This window comes from Chelonia mydas, chromosome 17 (genome assembly GCF_015237465.2).
Source record: "Chelonia mydas isolate rCheMyd1 chromosome 17, rCheMyd1.pri.v2, whole genome shotgun sequence".
Taxonomy (NCBI): domain Eukaryota; kingdom Metazoa; phylum Chordata; order Testudines; family Cheloniidae; genus Chelonia; species Chelonia mydas.
This window is the reverse complement of record NC_051257.2, coordinates 16,340,263-16,365,635: the sequence shown is the minus strand read 5'-3', so window position 1 is coordinate 16,365,635 and position 25,373 is coordinate 16,340,263. Positions and strand designations below refer to the sequence as shown.

The 25,373-nt window shown below is 45.6% G+C and overlaps 1 protein-coding gene across 10 annotated transcripts in view; it reads left to right on the top strand.

Moving 5' to 3' along the window:
- CLIP2 (CAP-Gly domain containing linker protein 2) overlaps positions 1-25,373 on the top strand; it is a 151,485-nt gene that overhangs the window by 88,427 nt on the left and 37,685 nt on the right. For all 10 annotated transcript variants that reach the window (XM_043531112.1, XM_043531115.1, XM_043531116.1 and 7 more), the window contains 2 exons: positions 17,641-17,765; positions 24,787-25,000. In XM_043531112.1, coding sequence (XP_043387047.1) covers positions 17,641-17,765; positions 24,787-25,000 — 339 coding nt within the window. The remainder of the gene's footprint in view (positions 1-17,640; positions 17,766-24,786; positions 25,001-25,373) is intronic.

Below are 25,373 nucleotides of genomic sequence, written 5' to 3'. Positions count from 1 at the left end.
CACCAATTTGCATAGGTAAACACAGACCCAAACCCTTGGATCTTAAGAACAATGAAAAAGCAATCAGGTTCTTAAAAGAGGAATTTTAATTAAAGAAAAAGTAAAAGAATCACCTCTCTAAAATCAGGATGTACAGGGTAATCAGATTCAAAACATAGAGAATCCCTCTAGGCAAAGCCTTAAGTTACAAAAAGACACAAAAACAGGAATATACATTCCATTCAGCACAACTTATTTTATCAGCCATTTAAACAAAACAGAATCTAATGCATATCTAACTAGATTGCTTATTAGCCCTTTACAGGAGTTCTGAGCTGCATTCCTGCTCTGATCCCGGCAAAAGCAACACACAGACAGAGAGAACCTTTGTTTCTCCCCGCACCCCCCAGCTTTGAAAGTATCTTGTCTCTTCAATGGTCATTTTGGTCAGATGCCAGCCAGGTTATCTTAGCTTCTAAACCCTTTACAGGTGAAAGGGTTTTCCCTCTGGCCAGGAGGGATTTAAAGGTGTTTACCCTACCTTTTATATTTATGACATGGGCTAAAAGTGATAGTTTGTTTTTCTAGGCTAAACCAGTTGAATCATGGTAATGAGCACTTCGCTTTAATAGATGCCTAAAGGGGGAAGAGTAAAATGAAGTATTGCTAAGTAAATCACAATTCAAGTGAGTTTGAATGCTATGGTTCATTTTAACTTTGGAGACAGGTCTTATTTGTTTCCTTGGGTGGTCGGGAGGGGAAATAAGCATTTACCATGATACCAAATGTTCGGAAGAATTAGGCAAGGGAGCACAAAATCTTTTGTGACTGTATCCCCTTGCAACGGTACTAGAATAAAAAGTTAAAGGTAATTTTAACAGACAAAGATGACAGGTTCCAAAGTGGTTGGTCTGGGTAAGTCCTAGGCAATCTCTTCACCATTTTACAGTTTCCGCTACTGCTTTTGAGCTGTCTGGTTTTTCTACCTTTTGGCACCTGGTTGCTATGGTGATGGTTGCACTAGAAAAGCTAGATAGACAGATCTGCCTGGGCAATAGTGTGGTAGCATCCAACATTTTCAGTTCTCCGCTAAGCTGGTGTAGACCATTTTGGAGTCTGGAAAAACTGACTGCAGGATTTAGCTAGGGACAATGCTTCCCAAGTGCCTAGCGAGTAGGGGCTAAACATCTTTCTAAGCCCATGTTAATTTCTGACCTGAAAAAGCTTGTCTGCAGAAGAGCTGGGTGAGCTATTCATAGCAAACGATTTATTAGATAAACAGAGCCCTCTTTGCTGTGTACGAATCATCTGCCAGCAGTCATTGTATTTCTTAATTGGTTCATCATTCACAATGACAAGCTGATGTTCTATGCAAACATAGCTCAGCCTATAGGTCGCTTGTGGACTACTCACTGCAGCTGCGGGCTTTGACTACTGGCTGTTCACATTAAGTGCTCACCTAAGTCGTTCAGCATTATTTATGCTTCCCAAGTGGATGGTGAAATTTTTATGGGTCAGAGGAGAAGCTATAGAAGGAAGGAACAGTCCTGCACTGGATTTATAAAAAGGCGCCGGGGGAAGGGGCGGGAGGGAGACTGGAGTAAGTCACCGGGGCTGCCTAAGTCCCCAGTTCAGAACAGCCCTGGTGCACAAGTCCATTCCTATTCCGTACAGCACAGAAGCATGTGTGTCTCATTAACTTCATGTGCTTAAGTGCTGTCCTACATAGGCCCTTGCTCAGGAAAGTATGCCTAACACCGCTGGGTCTACTCTCGAAACTTTGCCAGTTTGTCTGTTGGGGTGTGATTTTTTTTTTTTTTTTTTAGATGTTTTTACACCAGCAAACACCCTAGTGGAAGCGCAGTTATGCCAGCCTACAAGTACTTTTGCCAGCATAGCTTATTTTGCTCTGGGGATCAGTATCTGTTCTTTGACAAAAGAATTTGTCTATTTGACAAACATACTGGTGTAAGCTGCAGTTACACTAGGTGGGTTTGCTGGCATAGCTCTACCAGTAGTTTTCTCGTGTAGACCTGGCCTAACTCATTTTCAAGTTGGCCACGTGAACACTGGCACAAATACAGTTTTGCACAAGTATTCAGAAGACTTCAGCTGTCTGTGATCAGTCTTCTGGGTTGAGAACAATTCCCTTGTAACTGAGCTGCAAATGCCACTGAAGTAAATTTGCAGATTTTTATCCAACCAAATCTCTGCTCATACTTTTTTTTTTTTAACACAACATTCACCTGCCTTTCTTTTCTGCCCTTTCTCTTACAGTTCAGACCTTGTCAGAAAAGGCTTCTTTAACCAGTCACCTTAGTTCTCATTCTCTCTCCTTCTGCACCACTGTCTTATTTTAACATCATTTGAACATGTTTGAAAAGAATTTCACAATGTCTTTGTGTCTGGTTGCTTCAGTATCCACTTGATTTGCTTTCCCTTGAATTGATCTCTTTCTGTCTTGTATTTATTCTCTCAGATACTTGCCATAAAGACCTGGCTGTTGATCCCAAGAGGTTTTGCAATTCATCTTCCCAAACTAGCTCTTCTGAGGCCTGCATACTGCCCTCCATCCATATTAACATCAGTGGAAGCTCCCTGACACTCATCAGGAGCAAAGTATGGTCCTTAATCTTAGCAATTGGTAACGGAATAGCATTGGTAAATCATCTAGGCTATGCTCCTGTTGTCTCCCCAGTACTTGCTAGAGAACTGGGAAGTTGCAGAAACTCCAGTTAAGTGAGTGTATCATAGGCTGTTTGGCTAGGGCTGCTGTTGTAGGAGTTCCCTTCCAGTACTCAGCAGGTCTCCCTCATTAGACCAGGACTGACAGTGCAAACCCATCAAGTGTTTTGAGCAGTCGAGAGACGCCCCTGTCTAATGGGTCACTCCATGTGAAACCACGCTGACATCTTTCCCTGGCTGCAGAAGCTGCTGTTCCCCCACCCCCTGAGAACTTTTGGCAGAATTCTCCCATAGAACTCGGTGTAGTCACAAATCACAATGGCCTGGCCCTGCTGCCTGGCCTGCCTGCATCAGAGTAGGAGACGCAGTGAGCAGGGTGCATGGCTCTGGCTCACTGCTGTCTGCACCCGCTCAATCAACGACTTTGTGTTTTTTAAAAAAAATACAGGTGGGGGGGTTACGGTATTTATTTTTTGAGAGACTAGAGACTGAATTCCCCAGGACCCTGGTGCTCAGTGCATGTCTGCTCAGGTCACCGTGCCGGCAATTGTTTTACTCTCTGCAGTCGAATTAACACAGCAACTCCTCTGATGGCAGCATTTGGGAGAGTTCATCCCAACTTGAGAACTATTCGGTTTGTGTTCAGTGGTCTCAGAGAGCAGAAACCTCCCCTAAGCCGTCTGCTAGGGATAACCTCCTGCTCTGGGAAGTCCCCAGCAGGCACTGAGCCAGCGGACTCAGTTCCTTTGCCTCTCTCCCCACAGCCTCTCGGAGACGGTAGCCTGCTGGTATGAATGAGAGAGCAGCTCCCAGGCCGTGCCAAGGCTGGGGTTGGGGCTGCGAATCGTGGAGCTGTAAAAGGCTCCCTGAAAGGCCGTGCACGGGCACATCTAAACCAAAGCTGGGCGCAGCAGAGAATCTGTCCCAAGGATTTTAAGATGTGTTGCAGCCAAATGTTAAGCGACTGTCACTGTAAATATGCTTTCAAAACTAGAGATAGGCTCAGAAACCGCTGGCCTATCCAGTCACTTTTTTTTTTTTTTTTTTTATTTAAAGAGTTCATTATTTAAAATAGTTTAAAAAAAAAAAAACTTAATCGGGGAGAAAACATAATGGTGGATGCTCGAATCCAAAGCGTGGGAAATGTAACGCTGAGGCTGTTGTGATCCCAAACGTAAAGACGAGAGGAAGCTGACTTTTAAAAGCAGCGCAAGAAACGGCATTTAAATCCCGCTAACGTTGTGGTGGAAAACGGCCGCTCAGGAAATTCAGTGTTGCGATTGACTTGCCCTCCTTAATTCACAGCATATGTGTCTGCCTCTCCTTTCCCCCCTCCCCCCTTGCGAATGAATGATGCGGTGTGTCTCTGCCTGTGCTTGTGGGAATCGTAGCTGAAGGGAGGGAAAAGCTCCCACCTTAAAGGGGCACCGTGAGGTTGCTGGGTCAAAGAGAAAATGCTTCTAGACAGTGGCCCATATGGAAAAATTTACCTTCATGAGTTTTATCCTTCTTGATCCTTCCCCCCCGCCCCTGCAATCCCCAAAAACGAACGGTTCCCATTGTGGAACTAAAATACAGTCCAGAGAATTTTTTAAATTACTTTCAGACCAACAGATCATATAAAGTAGGTTTTAAAAAAACAACCCTTGATCTACATCAACTGTGTTCTTTCTAAACTCTGGTCCAGACAGTGGTATATAGTGCAGACTTTTATTGTTTGGTTACCCTGTCCTTCTCATTCATGCCAGTCTTGCTTCATTCACCTCTTATAGCCTACCTGGAAGCTCTTTGGCGTAGCCTCTGTCATGTACTGTATTTGTACAGCACCTAGCACAATGGGGCTCCTCCTGGTTGAGGCCTCTAGGTGATGGTGGAATATAAATGATTAATAACAACGGTCACCCACCTACTCCCAAGATCAAAGGAGAAATACTCTGAGATTTTTTGGGAGGGGGTTTCAGTGAAGCTATTATCGTAAAAAGCAGAAGCTGTAGAATAAACATGTGCTGTGATTAGTCTTATGCAGACTCTGTATTCCAGTGGCTCCCACAGGACTGAATTAGGATTGAGCTCCCTGCTGCGCTAGGTGCTGTATAGACACACAGGCCTAGAAAGAAATGATCTCTGAATTGCTCGCAGTTTAGGCTGAGATGCAAGAGAGAAATGACAGGAGGGGAGGGTGAGGATAAACAGCAGTGAGATCATGGGGTTATATGGTCCAATGATGTGTGCTTGATTCAGCAGGTATCTCTGCTGTAGCAGAGTGCGAAATGTAACTAATTATGTTTTTGATTGAAACATGAAAAGGAATCATAATTGGAAATAAGCATTCTGAATAAACCTGCATGCCTCGACTGCTGTAAGTAAATTTTCAGTCATTCGTTCTACAGATTAATACTACTTACCTGACTTTATTTCCCATGTCTATGCTTTTCTGGAGGATGCTATGGATCTTGTCATTTGGGAAGTGGCTGTGGGCAGCTGGACTCCATGGAAGGTTTTTCAAGTAGAGGAGAATATGTATTTTGTGTAAATGCTCTGTCAACAGAGCCGGGGAAGGTGGTGGAGGGCCCTCTGTCGGATTGACACCTCGCAGCTGTAAGTTCTAAAACTCTGCATATGCTCCTAGAGTTCTGTTTTTCTCCCTCTGGCTTTTCTTTTTACTTCATTGGAAGTCCGTTGTGTCCCAAAGCCATTTTCGCTCTTCAGTGACTTTATGTTCATCTGTGACTATATTCAAAAACCCCTTCGGACACACTTCAGCAGCTGGGCAAAGGGTTGGCATGGAGTTTTCCATAAGGAAAATGAGATCATATTTGCCTTTGGCGGTTGCAAACCATGTGTTTCCCGCAGATATAAGAATGACATTAACGTTCTAAAGCCAACGTTGTAGAACTCTTCTCCTGCTCTCCTGTAAATTATTGCTGAGCAGTTAACACTTACTTTAGCTAGACCAGAGCTTCCCAAACTATTGTCTGTGGAGCACTTAGGGGATGCCTACACTGCAGTTAGACACCTGCAGCTGACTTGGGCTCATGGGACTTGGGCTAAGGGGCTGTTTAATTGAGGTGTAAATGTTTGGGCTCAGGCTGCGGCCCAAGCTCTGGGATCCCCTGTCAGGGTCCTTCAGCCCAGGCTCCAACCCGAGCCCAAATGTCTATATTACGATTAAACAGCCCCTTAGCCTGAGCTCCATGAGCCTGAGTCAGCTGATACAGGCCACCCATGAGTTTTTAATTGCAGTGTAGACATACTGTAATTGGTGGTCATCAGAGAAGAATTGGCTTCTCGCATTGTGCTGGCTCTACCCCATTTTCCAGTGGGGAGAAACAGAACAGACAGGAGTGGGGAGAGGAAGTGAAGAGCTAGAGCAGACAGACAACTCCTTTAAAAATCGTTAAGAATACGTGAAATTCTCTCACTGTCCCATGTATGCAATTGGTGTAGCTGCCGCAGGAAAATGATGTGATTGACTGCAAATGCGGGGGGAGATCTATTAAGATACAGTCACTGCTTTGGAAAAGTTTGGGGATCCTGGAGATTGATATCCAAGTACAGGGAAAGAATGGTGTGGTGATCAAGGCAGTGGACTGGCAGTCAGGAGAATTGCTTCTAGGCCTGGTTCTACCACAGACACCTTTGGTGGCCTTGGGGAAGTCACTTAAGTTAACACTTTAAAAAATGGCAGCTGATTTTTGGGTGCCCCACCCAAGATGCCTTGGGCTTGACCTCTTGTAGATGCTAAGCACTCTCATTGCTGCATTCACAGCTGTGGATGCTCACTACCCCTGCATATCAGGTCCACAGTTTCTCAAGCTGTGCCCCCAGAATGAGCTAATCTTTGTCTGATGGGTGAAGCATAGTGGATTGTTAGGAGAACATCTCAAGGTCGCCCTTGCTTTGCAAAGAAGTCCTGACTCTCCGCTATGTTACATTTGGCTTTAGTGGAGTTACACTAGTGTGAAACCAGAGTAATGTAGTGCAGACTTGGGGCCTGCGACATGTGGTCATTAAAGATTTCATGACAAGTTTTTAGGAGAAAAGACTTAACTCAGGTGTCTTGGCCACATTTCCAATTTCTTTGTGCCTATGAAGAAAATCTCCCCTGTGTTTTTCATTTGGAGAAATTAATTTGGAGGAGCGTGGGGGAATTAAAATGTGTGTTATTTTGCTGACACATGAGGGTGTTCCACCCCAGAAAAGGCTGTTTTTTCAGTCATGGGGCAAGTGACTGTTCCCTATGTCTGTCTAGTAAAAAAATAAGGGGAAAAAAGCACTCCATAGAGGTATTGTTACCTTTAATCTTCCTCCCGAACCCTAACCGGGAGTGTGCTCTTTATTTAGCACTGAAATATGGAACCATAAATACAGAGCTGGGGTTGTACAAAGCAGCACCTAATGGAAAACTTCTTGACGCTGCAAATAAGTGGATGAGCAACTGATCTAATATATTATCGTGGGGCATCCCCCTGTATCCTGATTCTATAGGTACAAAAATCTATGCTTTAGCTAGAACTTACTGTAGATGAAAAATGTTAGATAATGTAATCAGCCTTAGTGTCAAGAAGGTGAAAGTATAAAATGAGAGAGAGAGAATAAGCTGAGCTGGACATCTACGCCTGGTGGGAACAGACTCTGTCTTCACCCCTTTGAGAAGTATTTTTAATTAGATTCTTCTCTCTGATGCCCATTGCAAATTCTTTCTTTCTGTCTGCTGTCTATGCAACCCCTAGCTCCTGGCAAACTACAGAGGCGTGTCAGGAATAAACTAATCAAATTCATTTGATTCTTTTTTCTTTTTTTTTTAAAGATATAAACTCAATCTGGCAGCCTGAAGCTGAAATGGGCCTTTTACCACCCGAGTCTAAATAATTTGAATTAATAGCTCACACGTAACAAGAACTACAACCTAAACCTCTCCAATTGAGCAGTGATGTTGCCACTTTCTCTGCTGCCATATGTTGGTCTTGAACGACTTAGCAGCACCTGAGCCCATTGGAGTTCAGCTGCAGGAAAACGGTAGTGGATATTATTCAATGGCAAATTCTACCATTCTCTTTCATAGCCAGTCGGCCAAGTTCATCCAAATTGCCGTGGTGCTCCAATATAAGGTTTTGCAGGAGGGCAGTAAGGAAGTCCCTTTCCTGGGTTTGTATCAGTCTCGGAAGGGAGACACCTCACGTTCTTTGCTTCCACCGAGGTACTGAGTGCTTTCAGAGAAGATATAATTAATATTTCATCACCTTCTTGCAAATCTGTCCAGGGGAGAGCAACAATCTCTCTTGGCTGGCGAATGTAACAGTGTGGTCGGCTCTAAGACCCTATATAGATATGTGGGCAGCTTCTGCTGAGTCACCTGAAAATCCCTGCAGTCAGACTTGAGGTAACTATTGCATAGCTCCAATCACAGTATAACTGGGTGGGTGCCTCTCGTTGGAACAGAAGGAAGTAGGAAAGAAGAGGTGGTCCTGGAGGGGATTGTAGGGACAGCTGAACTCAGGGAAGTAGCTTAGGTTGAGGTCGGTGTCAGTTTTCAGCAGCCAATAAGACCAAACCTCAGGTGGGGGGTGAACTCAGACCCCAAATCAGGGCCTCTGCTCTCTGAGCATGAAGTAGGCATCCAGCCTGCTCAGAGCATATGATGGTGTGGATGGAAATGCATGTTGGGGAGGCTCTGTAGGAGCCCCCTAGTCGTTAATGGATACCTGCTCTAATGGTTAAAGCATGGGATGTGTAAGGATTGGCAGGACTTGAACCTGAGCCTGCAGGGCTATCAGGCAACAATGCAGATTCCTAACTAGCTGCCAAAACTGCCCTGCTTCTCTGTTCCTGAACTCCCCGTGTTGACCTTGCCTCAGACTTGGATTCTGACTCCCAATCAACCCCTGGAACCATAACATGGACCCTGATATGGTACTGATCCTCAGTCTGATTCCTGACTGTCTCCTTCTCTGACCCTTGGCTTAACTCCTGACTCTGACTCCGGCTTGACCCTCATCTTGACTCTTGACCATGATATTGGCTCTGACCCCTGGCTGCGGTTCTGGAATCCCAAGCTCCTGCCACTATTCTGCCTACCTTTGCCCAGGATCCTGACAGAACAGAGATTCAAGACATCTGCGTTCTGTCTCTGGCTCTGCCACTGACTTATGTGGCCTTGGGCAAGTCACTTAGCCACTCTCTGGCTCAGGTTCCCCATTTTAAAAGGAGCGTGATAATACTGTGAGGCTTAACTCGTACGTCTTTGAGGCAAGGAATTCCTGAAGTGGAAGGTACCATGGAAGCACCAAGTGTTATATTATCAATATACTGGCAAAGGGAGTAGGAGCTACACTGAAGGAGCGAGACCGAGAATATTGCTTCTAATTCTGCATGAATAAAATCCTTTAATTTTTGGTCACCTCAGCCCGACTGATTCACTTGAACCCTTTGAACCTTGGTAAGAATTATAGTTGCCCTGAGGGTACTCAAGTAAACTCCTCTCCATTCCCTCTTCTCTTCTTCCCTCTTTTCTCATATTGTCTGGCCCAAAGCAGACTCTCTCCCCCGGCCCCCCCCCCCCACCATGGGGTTTAAAGGAAAACAGCTCGCTAGCCCAGTGTAGACAAGGTGTAACAATTCTGAAAGTCCTTTAGGGCACGTCTACACAGCAACTGGGAGTGAGCCTTGCAGTCCGGGTTGACAGCCAGGCACTAGCTTCACTGGAGCTAGCAGTGTGGACGTTATGGTGCGCACAGAGGTTGGAGCCAGGGAGTCAAGTGGGCTTGTACTCAGGTGGCCAGCCTGTGCTGCAACATCCACTCTGCTATTTTTAGGATGCTAGTGTGTGTGTGTGTGTGTGTGTGTCCCTTGGCTGGGCAGTGAGCTCCCGGCTGCAGTGTACACATATCCCTAGAAACAATCTTCTACATGGACGGCCTTGTCTACCCCAGAGCGTCAAGTTGAGCATATCCACGCCAGCCAACCCGAAGCAATATAAGGTTTGGCCTTGTGACCCTACCAGGGTGGCCTGCACTGATTCAGGTGGGCTGGCTGTCATCTGGGACAGCTGTCATCACCTTGAGTTACCTAGCGGAGACTGTCTCCTTGCTCCCTATGGAAATTTCCTTCCCTCCCCTCAAATGCCCCACATGTGGTTCCCCTCTTTCTGGCCACGCCCCTGCCCCACATTACCATGAAAGGAGGTTGTGGTGGGCTCTCAGCTGGTGCACTAGTGAGGTTGGTCAGCTGAGGGGACTGTCAGCTCTGACCCCCGTCAAAGATGCATAACTGCCAGAGTTGATGGCACCCTAGTTGTGCCAGTCTGTTGTGCCTACAATGGCCTACAAACGTCTGAATGATAACGAGTTGGACTCAGGGCTTAACCCTATAAATGATCAGATTAACTCCACCAGTTGTTGTCTGGCAGATGATCTGCTGTGGCCGATTTATGCGTGAACAATAGGCACGTTCCACTGCCTGAGAGACACTTACAATTGATTGGTCTTTCTAATGTAGACCAGGCCCTAGTTGTTACAGAACTAGTGGTCTGAAGCCTATATGTTGTGTGGCCCAAAAACAAAGCATCTCCTAGCCCTGGCTGGATTATGGAGGTCCCCGGATAACAGACAAGGACAGGCAGCTTCTTTGGATGCTGAATGTTGTATGATTGGGGTTTACAGGGTCATGGCTATTGACAGAATCCCAGACAAGAGAGACAAGACAACCCCACCCCTTAGGTCTTTTAGTCTAGTGCAGTGGTTCTCAAGCAGGGGTCCAGGGCCCCCTGGGGGGCTGCGAGCAGGTTTCAGGGTGTCTGCCAAAATAAACCAGAGAGGAGGGCTGGCGTTAGACTCGTCGGGGCCCAGGACAGAAAGCCGAAGCCTGAGCCCCGCCGCCTGGGGCTGAAGCTGAATCCTGGGCAATTTAGCTTCGCGAGGAATCCTGAGCAACTTAGCTTCACAGGGCTTCCTGTGGTTTGGGGCTCTGGGCATTTGCCCTGCTTGCTACCCCCTAATGCCGGCCCTGGCTTTTAATCTACTGGATATGCAGAAAAAGAGTTGGTGTGTCACAGGTGGGCTGTGAAGTTTTTATAGCATGTGGGGTGGCCTCAGAAAGAAAAAGAATGAGAACCCCTGATCTAGTGGTCCTTCTGTGGTCCCAAATGTGGCTTTCTTGCTGTTGTCACAGAGAAGTAAAAGGAAATAACAATCCCAAACCAACCTTCCTGCCCTCATTTCACATCAGCCCTTTGGAGGCCTTCTCTGTGTGCATGCATGCCCTCATAAGCATTCATTGAGCTGGCATGCTGGCAAATACTAGTGTTCTGCTTGCAATATATATATCATTAAAGAGGAGTTGTAAGTGGCCTTCAGCAGATAGGACTGTGTTATTAACATGGACAGCCTTTATAAGAGAGACAGCCTTCTAAGGAGAAACAGTAATTCTAGGGTTTCCTCTTGCATTGGATCCTGAAAGGATTATTTTCTCATTGCTGCTTGAGAGATGTGTGCAAATATCTCTTGCATCAGCTGCATTAATGGAACTTGTATGTCTGCAAATCTAGCTGCCCTGGGGTGATGGGTGGAGACTCCCGACTCAGGTTTCAGTAAAAAATCTTTACAGCTTCATTAGGGAAAATTTTCTCTGTCCTGTATTTCTGGTCCTGTGCATTCCTTTGACCCTCACTTCCCTATTGGTTTGGATGGTGACCTGACTTTCGGACAACACTTGACTTGATACAAATTTTTGTTTTTTAAACAAACTGTTCATGGCACCTACATCACCACATGAGAGGAGACCCATATTTCACCTTAAAACCATGCTGTGCTACTCTGCAGTGAGTGACTAATGACCTTGTGCCAAACTGGCACATTGCCAGTCGGGCTCTTTTTTTCTTTGTGTGTCTGTCTCCCTGTTTCTGAAGATCATGTTTTCTCTCTTTCCCATGCATTCTGTAGCATCTGGAACAAAACTCCCCAGGCACTGGCCAAAAAAATGCCCTCCGTAATTTAATGCTTGTGTAGCACAGTTCCCCGCCATGAATGCTCAGCACTTCTGGCGACTGGGATCTTCAGCACCAAAGTTCAGGCTTCTACCACTTGAGCTACAGAAGTAACTCTGCTGGCTGTTAGTTGTAGTAGACTCCTTATCCTCTGTGTGGATGACCCACTAATGGAAGAGGTGTCACACAGTCAGCATGTTCCAATGGTAGTCATGTACAATGATAATCATTCCTACTTCAGCCTTCCAAATGACAGCAGTGCTTTGCAGCCTTGAAGAGTGCTCAGGGTTACTGTAGAGGGAGTGAGTCAGGATTGGTAGAGTAGCCACCAAAATGTTTTAATCAGGCAGTGCAATCTCCCTTCGTTGGCTTCCATCAGTGATGGTACTGTCTGTCAGTTTAGAGAGGGCTGCTGAGAGCAGGGCCTGTAGCTGTAGGGCGAATGGAGCGGATGTAAGGGGAGAAATGGTGAAGAAGAGTGAAAATCAGAGAAAAGAGCAAATGAAGACTAGAGAGAGGAGGCTGGAAACAGGCATGACTCATGGTTCTGTAGCTGCTAGGTTGAAACAGTGTCTAGTCCTAATCGGCCAAAGTTGTTTAAACAATACGTTAGAAACTCTAATGAGGATGGTGGGATGGTGTCTGGAAGGATAAAGATCATTGACTTTTTTCAGCCTTGGGATACTGATTTGACTCCATTTTTGTCCTTTACATTACATGTTTTATGCCTTCCTTATTGAAAGTGACACAGTAGGTGTCTTTGGCTTCACACATTTTCCTTTGCTCTGCCGTCTCTCAGAATGAGATGCAAGATTGATCTACTCCTCTGGCTTCACTTCGTCATAGGGTTTGAGCTAATGCTTTCTCCTGAGGTGCTTAGAGAATGTCAAGATTGGGAAAAGGGCAGGATTGGGAAGATACTGGCCAGTGATTGACTTTTAAGCAGAGCTAGAGGGTGAGTCTGGAGTCAAACTTCCCCCAGTTTACAGGTGTTTGGATCAGAGGCAGTTTTAGTTCATCCTGATGATACCCCTTTCTTGGATCTGAGTGGGATGGGTGAAACGGTTTGTCTTAGATGTTTTTCCTTAGCTAAAAGGCCTGGAGGACTAGAACTGGTTAAAAAAAATTAAAAATCATAGCTGTTTCTTTTGCAGGGTTCAAATCAGACCCCCCCCCCCTTTTTGCAAAAAATAATAACAACTAGTGATTTTTATTGAAACAATAATCCAAGTTTCTTGTTTACTGAAAATCCATTTTCTTTTTGGTAATATTTTTGATGATAATCTCAATTTAAAATTTTCATTAAAAATTTTGGAACATGACCAAGCGGGGTGGGTTGTTTGTTTTTTTGTGGGAAATTTTTTATTTTCTAAAAAGGCCATAATTAATGTGGTTTTTGTTGTTGTTTTTAAATTTGCAGCAAACTATATGGAGGATTTACTCTATGAGCACAGTCCCTGAGTTGGGGTGGGTGGTAGTGTTTGCTTTGACTTTGTTTCCTAGAATAACCATACCTTAAGCTAACAGGGAATACTGTGTGTCTCTCCAGATTGGCAATGCTGCTACACATCCTTGCTCTAGGTTGCCAGTTCAAATCCCATCCAGCTTAGGTAGTCCTTCCCATTCATGGCTCTGTGTGTATGTAATGTTTCCAATTACAAATGACACTAATTTACCACCTAAGGAATGAACTATGCACTTCTTTCAGAACAGACATGCTGAAATGGGGGGCAGTATGGTGTAGGGATTTATTCTTCAGAGTGATTAGTCCAGCACATTTCACCCAATCTATGGAGTGCAATTACCGCCCGAGTCCCATGGTGCAGCAATGCACAGGTATTAGAGGTGAATAAAAACATGCTTTGGAGACAGGAACTGCAGCTCGGGAGGGCACTGTCCAGCTTCTGGTTTGATAAGGAGGAAAATCACAAATATGGTTTCCTTAGGTTTCATGCCCCTAGTGACCTTGGCAACACCAACAGTCTGTCCTCCAGACTTTAGTCTGCTGGTAGTGGCCAAAGTAGCAATGCTAAATCCAGGTCAGACTTAGCTGTTTCCCATCTATAGGTTGTGGAGTACTTTATAAAAGCAGACATGTACTGAAGAGGAAATTGAGACACCATGAACTGAAGTGACTTGCTCATGGATACAGGACAGGCCAGTAGCAGAGCTGGGAAAAGAACCCAGGAGTGCTGCGTACTTCTCTCATGCCCTATCCATCGGATCTCTCTGGCTGCCTCCATACAATTGCTGCTTCCTTTGTTTCCCCAGGCAGCCCTACTACTCTCATTCCAAAGTGATAAAGCTGTGAGCTCATTTGAGTGCTTGATGGAAATGAATGCCTACGTTTTGATTAAACCGTTCAGCTCATGGGCTGATGCAACCTGCCAGCTGGCTTTTTTAAAAAAAAATACTTATTTTAGCAGCATTAGCAGATTATCAGGGTTGACTAAATCTGCATGTCTGAGTCAGATGAATTTCCTGGGTTCACCACACACACATTCCTGTATGCCTGCCAGGGGATGGGACGTTCAACAATTGGTTCTAATGCTATCATGCAAATATGACAGGCTCGACCACTCATTATTGTTTTATAAATGTGTTCCCCAGTCCCTTCAGGGCTGGGGGAAACGCTGCTTGTCATGGGACAGTAGGGTTGCCAGCCCTCCAGGATTGTCCTGGAGTCTCCAGGAATTCAAGATTAATCTTTAATTAAAGATTATCATGTGATGAAACCTTCACAAGTAGGTCCAACCAAAACTGGCAACTGTATGGGATAGTTGTGTCTATGCTTGCTTAGGGGATAAGATAATCCTGAATGATGTATGTTGTATGGAATATATCAGGATAGCTAAGAGAAGAATTGAAACTTGCTTTAGGGGAGATAGTTATACTAGTAAATGTCCTTATGTGGATACAGTTTTACCAGTTATAAGATGTCTTATACCAACAGAGTTATTCCCCTTCCCAAATAGGAATAGCTATGCTGGTATAAATCACCTTTACACCAATATAACTGTGTCCACACTCGGGGTTGTGCTGCTTTAACCATCTACGTATTGCTAAAGTAGTGTGACTTTCTAGTGTAGACAAGCCAAGAGGAGGAATAAGACTTTAGTGTAGCACTGGTTTCAGAGTAGCAGCCGTGTTAGTCTGTATTCGCAAAAAGAAAAGGAGTACTTGTGGCACCTTAGAGACTAACCAATTTATTTGAGCATATTCGCAAAAAGAAAAGGAGTACTTGTGGCACCTTAGAGACTAACAAATTTATTTGAGCATGCTCAAATAAATTTGTTAGTCTCTAAGGTGCCACAAGTACTCCTTTTCTTTTAGTGTAGCACTGTGAGAACCAAGGACTAATCAGGCGGAGCTGGTCAGACTTTTAAGTTGACCATCTGGTATGCACTCCAGGCCCACATAGCTTGTAGAAAGAAATGTGACTTCGTGTATCTTTATAAACTTCATTAAAAGCAAGGAAACATATAACCTAAAGCTAAGCTAGTATTAATATTAAACTCCAGTTATGAATACAGCTGTCAACTCAAGGTCAGATTAACAAATTAGTCTTCATGTTGGATTAGAATTAAATCTTCAAATTAATACCATAAATAATCAATCCTTATAAATTCTAAGATGAAGGTGGATGTCCATTTGATTATAAATCTTAACTAAAGAATTCTGCTAATGTCAATCAAATACATAACTTGAATGGTTAAATACATTTAATACTGAAACTGAATTACTATCTAAAGTCTGGACCACAAACTCAGAGCCAATTCTAAAGCTTTCTTGTTAGACTTCAGTTCTTGTGTGGTGGCTAACCCTTTCCTCCTAGTCCCTGCAGAGATATAATACAGACTTTAATAAACACTCTTGTTAAGAAGTTTGACAACTCTTCTTTACCAGAAATTACAGCACGCAATCTCAAGCTGTTTAAACATAGAATGCATTCTGAATAATTTTATGAGACCACACTTAGGTCTGTTTAAACCTGGGGAACATGGACACGGCCACACTTTCAATTTCACCCCTAAAAATAAAAAGGGTAGGATGTCTTCCAGTGAATGAAAATAGAACATTTGAGATAATAGCAGTGTTGCAAACTCTTCAGCGCTTGCAGTCATCTGCTCTCATAGTGTCGGGGCTGAATCTGCAGTCAAGTAGCCTGATGATGATGATCCACTGACGCAGTGCTATGTGCTAGTGGGCCTGCTTTGGGTACAGGGAAAGACTGATCAGAGGCCAGTGGCCTCTTTGTTGATGTTGTGACTTTGTCTCTCCAAGGTGGTCAGTCTTGGAGATTCAGGAAGGTCAGTCTTCCCTCAAGTGGCTTGGGGACCCAAACGGCGAGGTTTCTTGGCTTTCCCCTTGATTTTTATAGTTTGCAATCTTGACTTTCTCAGCCTTGATGCGCTTCCTTCCGGGATCTTTGGACAAATCAGAGATGAGACCTACCTTGGAGCCTTGCAGCCTCATCCAATCAGGATCAAATTAATTCGTCCTTAATTAGTGTCGCTGTGGAAAAATCCTGCTTAAATCAGCAATTCAAAAAATATTCACTGTTTTGCCTACCATAGAGCCCATAAGTCTGTAACCATCCTTCTCCCCCTCAAAAAATCTGCATGTTTGAGGAAGCTGGCATTGTCTTACAGGGTGAAAGGGCTGAGGATAACTTTATGTCACCAGTTTACAGAAAGTTCAATATAAAAATAACTAATTGGAAAAACCCCAGCAACAAAACCAGTCACTTGATGTTCATTTGCCAGCAAAATTTTAAAAATTCAAACTTCATAGTTTCATCATGTCCCATTTCTTATTCCTCTTGGAAACAAGGCACCTGCAGTAACCTTTCTATTTTGGAACTGAGCTATTGGTCAAACAGCTTCCCGGATGAAAACCGCTATCTAAGAGCTAGGTGGTGGTATTATTATTTCATTATTATCTTCTGAAAGCTACTTTAAAGCTTTAATCATGAGGAAACCTATTTGCAATATAAAGCTTTATAAGGTTTATAGGTCCGTATAAGCTGTTCTCCTCAGAACGGAGATAACTCAGCAAACCTGTTGTAGCTTCTAATGTTAAGAAAGATACCAGCTGGTGTTGTGTTGCTGTTCAGTCACACACGCATTTTTATTCGTGGTGTGCAAAACGTGTAGAGCGTCACACTGCTTCCTACCTGGCCTGGACTATGCACGTGGGTAATTGTGCCTCCTTTTTTCTTCTGGTGTTGGTTTCTTTCTGAGGCCTGGTCTCAAGCTTTGCAGGCATAGCTGTGTCAGTTAGGGGTATGATTTATTTTATTTATTTTGCTGAAATACCCCAAAGCCCTAGTGTAGATGCAGTTATACGGGCAAAAAAGGTCCTTTTTCTGGGATAGTTTCCACTCCGGGAACTCGTATAAGCTATACTGGCAGTAGGAGTTTTATGCCAGTATAAACTGCATCTCCACTATGAGAGTTTGATGGTACAGTTACCCTGGTAAACCTTTTACGTGTAGGCAAGGCCTAAGAATAAAATAGGTGCAGTGCTGGACCAGTGGTCCGCCATACCTGGCATCCTGCCTCTGTTGTTGCTCAGTATCAGCCATTTCAGAGGGAGGCCAAAAACCCAACCCAACCACTTGTGATCCAGGCGGCTCGTTGTGTATGAGGGCAGAAAGCCCCTTCATGAAGTCTACACAATTAGCTGACCTGCTGAAACATGAGATTTGATTACCTCTGCCTTAGCATCTTCTTCCCAGGAGATGGGGAGTGAGGAAAATCTTTGTTCTGTCCTCAGTTCTCAGAAGAACTCCTTCATTGCTGGAGGATGCCTGGAATGGAGAGTGTCTGAACTGGATCCACGTGTTCTAACTGTGACACAAGAGGACTATGTTGCAAACTTTTTTTTCTTGTGCATCCCATTCCTTATCCTCCCAGTCTCCCCACCCTGTGTGTCCTCACTTTAGTGCTGGTGCTTCTGCTTCTAACCTCCAGCGTTTTGATAACCAACAGGTTGGCGGGACGAAAACGGGAGTTGTGCGCTATGTGGGAGAGACAGATTTTGCCAAAGGAGAATGGTGTGGAGTGGAACTTGATGAACCTCTAGGGAAGAATGATGGGGCAGTCGCTGGTACAAGGTACTGTATACACTCGCTGTGCTCCAACTTGGGGTCTGAAAGGATGCCCGACACCTACCAATATAATGTGGAGTCCAAAAGCTAGCTGCTTAGGGTGGTCAAAGGAGGCAGAGCTAGAACTTATGCTATGAATTTAAGCAGGGGACGTCTAGACTGTGTATTGTGGGGGGAAATATTCTAACGGCGAGGTCTTCAGACTGTGAAGTAGTTTCCCCAGGGAAGTGGTAGAAGTCCCATCACTGGAGTATTTTTAAACTTTTAAAAAGTTTTTAAAGAAAAGTTTGTTTGTTTATTTTAAAGAAGACATCAGTTGTTGGGTTTTTTCTCACTTCTGGTTTCTGTGATTCTCTGACTTTATTAAGACCACTCACCATCAGACGTTTCCTTCATAAATCCTTCACTTTCCCTCCTCTATGTATAATTCCCTAGTCTATGTATAATTCACCCTTTCCGCTTTCTACATAGTAAGGACATGAGATCGTCTCAGCATGCTGGACATCTCTTCTTTCTGGAGGTGAGGCTTTTAATGAGCCCTGAATGAACAGTTAATTAAGTTATTGCTCCAGGCTTGTAGTGATTCTTAAGCATGACATCTGTTTGCAGACAGAACTTGCAACCCCTGAATCCATTCAGTGCCTTCTACAACAGTGTAGCTTTTAGCAGGCATCTGTCTGCTGGTGAAGGGCAAAGTTGTGAAAGTCGAACGGATCAGTTTGGCACTGGACATCAGAAAGGCAGTGTGCTCTTGCAAACTATTTCCAACTTCTGGGTCTGCGAAACTGGGCAGAGGAGCTGATGAAACTTCTTGCTGCAAACTATGACCCAAAACCTCAGATCTTGAGTTACCCTGAACTTTGGGGAAGTTTTGGATCTGAGTTCTGCAACTTATGCTTGACTCGTGTGGAAATACAGTCGGAACAGACTCTCCAGATGCTTCGGCAGGTCCATTCATGGGAATAGTGGTAGGGAAAGTTCTCAATCCTTTTAAACCTGATAAAGGTTGGATCAATGTTTCGGTGAGTTCTCCCAGTCTCTGAAATGGTTCATTGATCCCTGGTCTTCACTCTAATTTTTCAGGTGTTGTGCAGAGTCCTATAAATCTTTGCACAGCCCTGATCTCTCGATTTATGGCTATAAATAAGTGACCAAAGGCAGTCTGATTTTGGTTAGTAAATAAGGTACATGGGCTAGCAACAGTACCATGAAACATTATTACTGCTTCAGGGCTTCCTCAGGAAACCCAGCTATGGCAGAGGCTAGTGTAACATCAAAAATAGCATGGAACTGCCAATTACTCAATAGGTCCTGGTTTCTGCAGCATTTCTACCAGCCTGGGTGCCTGCTGGCCACGATCTTTATTTGAAATAGGAATGGCTATGTATTGTCCCATGCCAGCATGAAGGCATCGCAATAAACCAGCAAATGACTAGAAGCGGAGAGTCCCTGGTGCCCAGCAGCATCCCGAGGTGAAGGAGAGAAAGGAAGGGAGGATGCTGTAGGATAAGCTATGGAATGAATCCAGCCAGGTTCCTGCTCTCCATCACTCAGTGATAAAGTAGCTGCAGGTTTTTATCTTCAGAACGGCCCAAAGTAACTTGTTTTCTGTGTGGACATAGAAGGTAAGGGAGGGGTGTATTGAGCGTCGGGCTCCAGGATTCTGCTACTGAGATCCAGTACTGCCTCTGGCACCACTTCCCACGAGAAACTTGGTTCTGCATCCAGCTTCCTGCTCGTTGTCAGGTTAGCCTTGCTATGAGCAGGAATTCACCTTTCTGCTCTAACACCATCATGCTGGGATCAGGGGTGGTTCAGGTAAGTAGGAGGCCCTCAGCAAAGCCTGTCACCGAGCTCTCCTGGCCGCAGGACTTCCTCCCTCGTCACTTGCCTCAAACCCTGTGCACGCTGTCAGATGTGGTGAATAGCTCACAGGAGTGAATTAAGGGGCTAATGGGTAGAGTTTTTCAGTTTAAACAGGAGGAGGGAGGGGAAAATCTGTACTGTGCTATAATATAGGGGCAGGTCTCATGGGACTCAAGCGAACTACAGAGCTCTTAAGCAGTACAGTGTAGCCCCCCATACATCACTGGCACATCAGCATCAAACCTCTGGCTAACAGTTCAACCGGCACCCACTGGAGCAAGTCTCCCTTCCTCCCGTGTTCTGACTGCAGGCTTGGCAGCGTTATCTCAATTGACTCTTCTAGCCCAAGCCGACCTCTGCTTTTCTGTATGTCACAATCCTCTATGATTGAGCTGTTAAAGCCACCGAGAGCTGTGAGATGCTCCATGAAGCCTTTGGAGGAAAGCCGTCTTGCTAAAACACACACCTTTTGTTTTGCTGCTGGAGCACAAAGGATCCCCTGAGCCGGCACTCGGCACCTGCCAGACTCCCTGTCCCCAACATTGACCTGCCATGGTGTTGTTTTTAATGCACCATGCTTGTCCCAGCAAATTCCCAAAGTCCTGGGACACAAGCAGGGGAGAAGAACGCATGCTTTGGCTTAGCTAACTGTTGCCATCTAGTGACCGAGACTCTCATCCTGGTTCGTTTTTTAGGCCATTGCTGGGTGAATTTCTGTTGGTCTTTGGGTGACACGTTAGCACGGCTGACGCTGAACGGCTGACGCTGATCGTACATGTGACAGCACCACATAGCGGTCTCCAAAGAAGGCCATTGTCCCTGGGGAGCTGGAGACGGTAGACTGGCAGGGGAAGGAGATGAAGGAGTGGTGCTGCCATCTTTTGAAATCTGCCACTGCTGGAAGAGCAAAACCTGAGAGAGTGGCACTCTGGGGAGCTGGGAAAAACCAGTGGAAATGCCTGGGGGTGCTGTAGGAGTGCGCAAAGGGTGCTTGGTGCCTGGCACTTGGCTCTGGCTGCCTCACCTGAGAGACAAAGCCGTGGTGGCAGTTGTTAAACATTCCGAATGGGACGATTCTGGCACAGCTCCAAGTGCTGCAGGGTCAGGGATGAAACTCCAGGCCTGTCCCAGGTGGCGTGACGGGGTGGTGCTGGTTAGCCGGGGGAAGGGCAGGGCCGGTGCACCGGGGTGGAGCACAGAGTTTAAAGTTGTTGTCCCCTGGCGAAGGGCACTATCCATCCCACCCCCTGCCCTGCACTGGGGACGAATGCCCGCACTGACAACGCTGCCCTTGCTGCTGCGCAGGGCTACTGGGCGCGTACCCAGTATTCGCAAAGCAATTCCCAGACGGAAGCTGCCGCACAAGGGCCCAGCATGTAGCGTGTGCAGCACCATGGAAGGGCAGAGTATTGCTACACTGTGCCTGCCTCTCTTCTGTCTTACACCAGGCTTCGCACTGGTGTAACCCACTGACCTGACGGGAACTGCTTGTGATTTGTACTGGTATATCTGAGAGACGAGTCTGGCCCATTATTTTCCCATCCAGGAAGCAACCTGACAGTCCATTAATTCACCAGCATTTGTATTTGTCTTTACCTGCTTCTCTTTTCCACCCTCACTGTTCTGTGACCCTCAGTTACCTTTACTCACACTCTTATTTCCATTAGCAATTTTCATAGTCTCCATTTCTTCCCCTTTTTCCTGGTGCACAGTCTTTCATTAATGAGGACTAAGAGCCTACTAGTGCTGCCAGTAAAGGGAGTTACTCCTTAGACTCAAGTGGCAGAGGTCTCTGTTTTGGATGCCAGAGGCCCTAGGTTCAAGTCACTTCATCTTTCTGTGCCTCAGTTTCCCCATCTGTAAAAGGAGGATTATGTTACTACCTCCTTGTGAAGTCCTCTGAGATCTACTGGGGGAAAGTACTATGTAAGAGCTGGGTATTATTTTTACTAATGACCTGTGAAGAAAGATGGCGTTCCAGCTACAACCCCTTAAAAGTCAGACATCCTTTAATAGTGCCTTGCGGTCACTACCAGTCTGGACCGAAACAAAGCTAGCAGACTAGTGATGGTGGGCTCTGTAGTCTATTACCAGTCCTCCCATGCATAGCTTATTGTAACAGTGTGATGCTGAGCAGGGCTTTGGCTAGTTTGCAGAAGCCACGTTGCTTTTCCAGCTTGTTTCCCCAATCTGCAGTGAGGTCAGCAAGCAGTGATCTTTTCCAAGGCCCAGGGCCTGCATGGCAGCCAGCAGAAGGGATGAGAAGTGGGTTGTTTTTGAAGTTGTTTTGAAAAGATTGGGCTTGAACAGATGCTTGCAAATGAATCATTTTCTCCTCTGGATGGAGAACAGGCTGTTCTACGGCCTCCCGTATACATGGAATCAGCCTGTGACAGACACACATGCTGCTGCCAACGTTTACAAGCCAGTTCACAAACAGAAGGCGATTTTGGAACCACTGCTCACATCTGGAGAATGCCGACGTCGTGTGTCAGTAAAGCTAATACTTGGTTAATCTTAGTATCCATATTGGTCTTGTGTATTAATTGTTAATCATTATTCATTAGTCACTATTTTATGTACAGGTGGGATAGGTTTTACTCCATCGTTTCCTGCAAGTGGTTCATTTTCAGCATTAGGAGACGACTCCCAAATCGGACTGTATCGTCTCCCTTGACTACCACACTGACACCAGAGGACGTGACACACACAGGCTTTCTGGTTTCAGTTGCTGAACTGCAGCAGACCAGTGACAGCTTAACTATGGCTTGAGCAGATCAACCTGTGCTCCAAAGAGGCCCCAAGTTTCTGGCAATGTGGGTTTCTGGCATCCACGTGCGGAATGGGGCTCCCAAGTGAGACTTGCCTTCATCTCTTGCCAGCAGCAGGATCAGCACAGGGTCCTGCTTCCAGACTTGAAGTAACATGGTTTGAGCATTGGCCTGCTAAACCTAGGGTTGTGAGTTCAATCCTTGAGGGGGCCATTTAGGGATCTGGGGCAAAAAGTGGGGATTGGTCCTGCTTTGAGCAGGGGGTTGGACTAAATGACCTCCTGAGGTCCCTTCCAACCCTGATATTCTATGATTTCTATTCTAACTGCCAAAATGGAATCGCACCTGAACGTGCCCATCCCCTTGTCTCCCTTGTGGCTCTTGTTTTGGTATTTTCCTTCTTCATTTGTCTGCATCAAAATCATCTTCTTGTCTTCTCTTTTCCTTTATCTTCCTTGCCTCCAGTAGCCCCACCTGGAGAGTCAGTGATGGGACAGAGACAGCCCTTTCTGCTGGAGTTTTCAATCCTGGTGTTTTGATTGGGAAGTATAATAGGGCAGTTGCTTCCTGAGCCATCCCCTCTGGCCAAAGTTCCTTAGCAGCAGCCTCCCTCCTGTTCTCCCTTTTCGGGGCCCCCTTACAGAGTCCCCACAGCCTTTCTTGTCAAGCCTGCAGTCCTCCACGCAGGGCTGGTTTAGTGCCCGCAACCAGTCAAGCCCATCCTGGGACTCCAGAGGTTGGCGCTTAGCTTCCTCCCACCAGCTGTACCTCTGCAATGCTGCCTTGTTCTAACCCAAGCCAAAGAGCACCTGGAGGGATGCCCATGCCCTCCCGGTGCTTATACGTGTGGAGTCTTGGCACTGCCCTGGCTGACAGAGCTAAGAGTGCAGGAAGCTTTGGATTGATTTGTGGAGTCATCTCAGTGGACAGGAATTGGGTTTGAAGCAGGGGGCAAAGGAAATTATTTTGTAGGCCCAGCCCAATATGCTCCCATTTGCTGTGAACTGAAAGCAAGTAGTTTTCTGTTCTGGGTTTGATCAATTCTGAATAGGCAGGTGCGAGGCATCTGGAGCAGGGGGAAGGAGAGCCGGTGCCTTTCTCTGATGACAACATGGGTAGAGGGAGTTTTTGACACACACATCTGGGATCCTGCACAAGTCACCCTGCTCCTAGGTATATACTGCAGGAAGGTCACCTCTATCTCGTTCTTAAAAAAATGTCCTATCTTCTCCTCCTTCCGCCTCCCCATATGGCAAACCTGTGTCATCACCTAACAGTGCTGAACTGGAGTGATGTACCAGGCAGAAAAGAGAGCTGTGGATGGTGTCACATTAACCAAGTCCACAGCACTCATCTTTCCTTTCCTCCTCTTTATTTTTTAAGGGTACATAGTCTCGTTAAACAGACTAGCAAAACCAAAATGTCTTTACCCAAGTGACTAATAAAACCCTACATTGCTCAGGGAGGATGATGAAATTCAAAGGCCTCTTCTCATTTGCACTAAAGCTCCTTTCCATGCTCCGGAAGTGCAAAGGGGCCTTAGTGTGGGCATGAATTTAATTTACTTTCACCTTACAGCTCCTTTGCACTGACAAGTTGGTATAAAGGGGCCGCAATAGAAATCAGAATTTGGTCCCATCCCATGGTTCCCATCTGCTGTGATGCTTGTTTTTTTTTTGTTTTGTTTTGTTTTTTTGTCCTTACTCACTGAGTGTGCACAGTGAAATCTGACTGGTCAATGTCACTTTCATAGATTTCAAAGCCAGAAGGGCTGCTATGATCGTCTAGTCCGACCTTCTGCATAACACATGCCAGAGTCCTTCCCCATAAGAATTCCTGTTTGAACTGGAATCGTTACTGATTTACTTCAAGCTGTGTCAGGGTTACAAATCCTCGAAGATGAATGGTTAAAACTAAAAACACAACAACTCTCCACCTCATTCTTATTGACATTAAAAATATGATATAATATAATATGTATGTTGCTGCAAATGGGGTTTATGTTTTGCTTTTGGATATAGTCGCTCCTGTGAAAGCATTTATTTTATTTAAGCAAACCTATATTTTGGGCCTATCCTTCCAGAGGGTGGACCCTTAACTGCCTCCCCCAAAACACCGGAAAAGGGGAATACTCTAACCTGTTCTACACATGGAGTCACAGTAGGCCACAGTGTTGGCGAGGAGACTGTTAAATCCCCCTTAATTCCCGATTCAGAGTCTCTGCACTATGATCATCTAATCTGACCTCCTGTATACACAGGCCATAGAACGTTTCCCAGAAGTTGGGAATCTTTGGTTGGACTCCCAGCTCTGTCTGGGTGTTGCCCAATGTGGGGGGTGGTATAGGTGGGGACAATACCCTTTCTGACATTCTCTTTCTCCTACTCCAGGTATTTTCAGTGCCCCCCCAAATTTGGCCTCTTCGCTCCCATACACAAGGTGATCCGGATTGGATTCCCATCCACCAGCCCTGCTAAAGCAAAGAAGAGCAAACGGATGGCCATGGGAGTGTCAGCCTTAACTCACAGCCCCAGTAGCTCGTCCATCAGCTCTGTCAGCTCCGTGGCCTCCTCCGTCGGCGGCAGACCCAGCCGGAGCGGATTGGTGAGAGAACCTTTTCATGCACTGTGCAATTCGGACCTAGATCTCTCCTGCTCTGACTCTGCAAAGTGGTAGGGCTCGTATTGAGCATGTTAGCAGGTGCATTGGTGCAGCTAATACTGCACAGTCAGCCGAGAAATGGGAAGTGCTGGGGAGACTGTGACTAATCTTAGCTTCCTTCCTCCCCCCTTGGTATAACAGACTCCCTGAGCATTTGGGGTCATAAAAGATCCCATGACACTATTTGCAGAGGGAGGGGCACTGACTGTGATGTCACGTCCATGGATAATTATATTCTGCCTTCCTAAAATTCCATCTAGATTGCGATATTTTTCATTTCCGGTCCTAAATGGTTGCACAGCATTGCCCTGCAGTA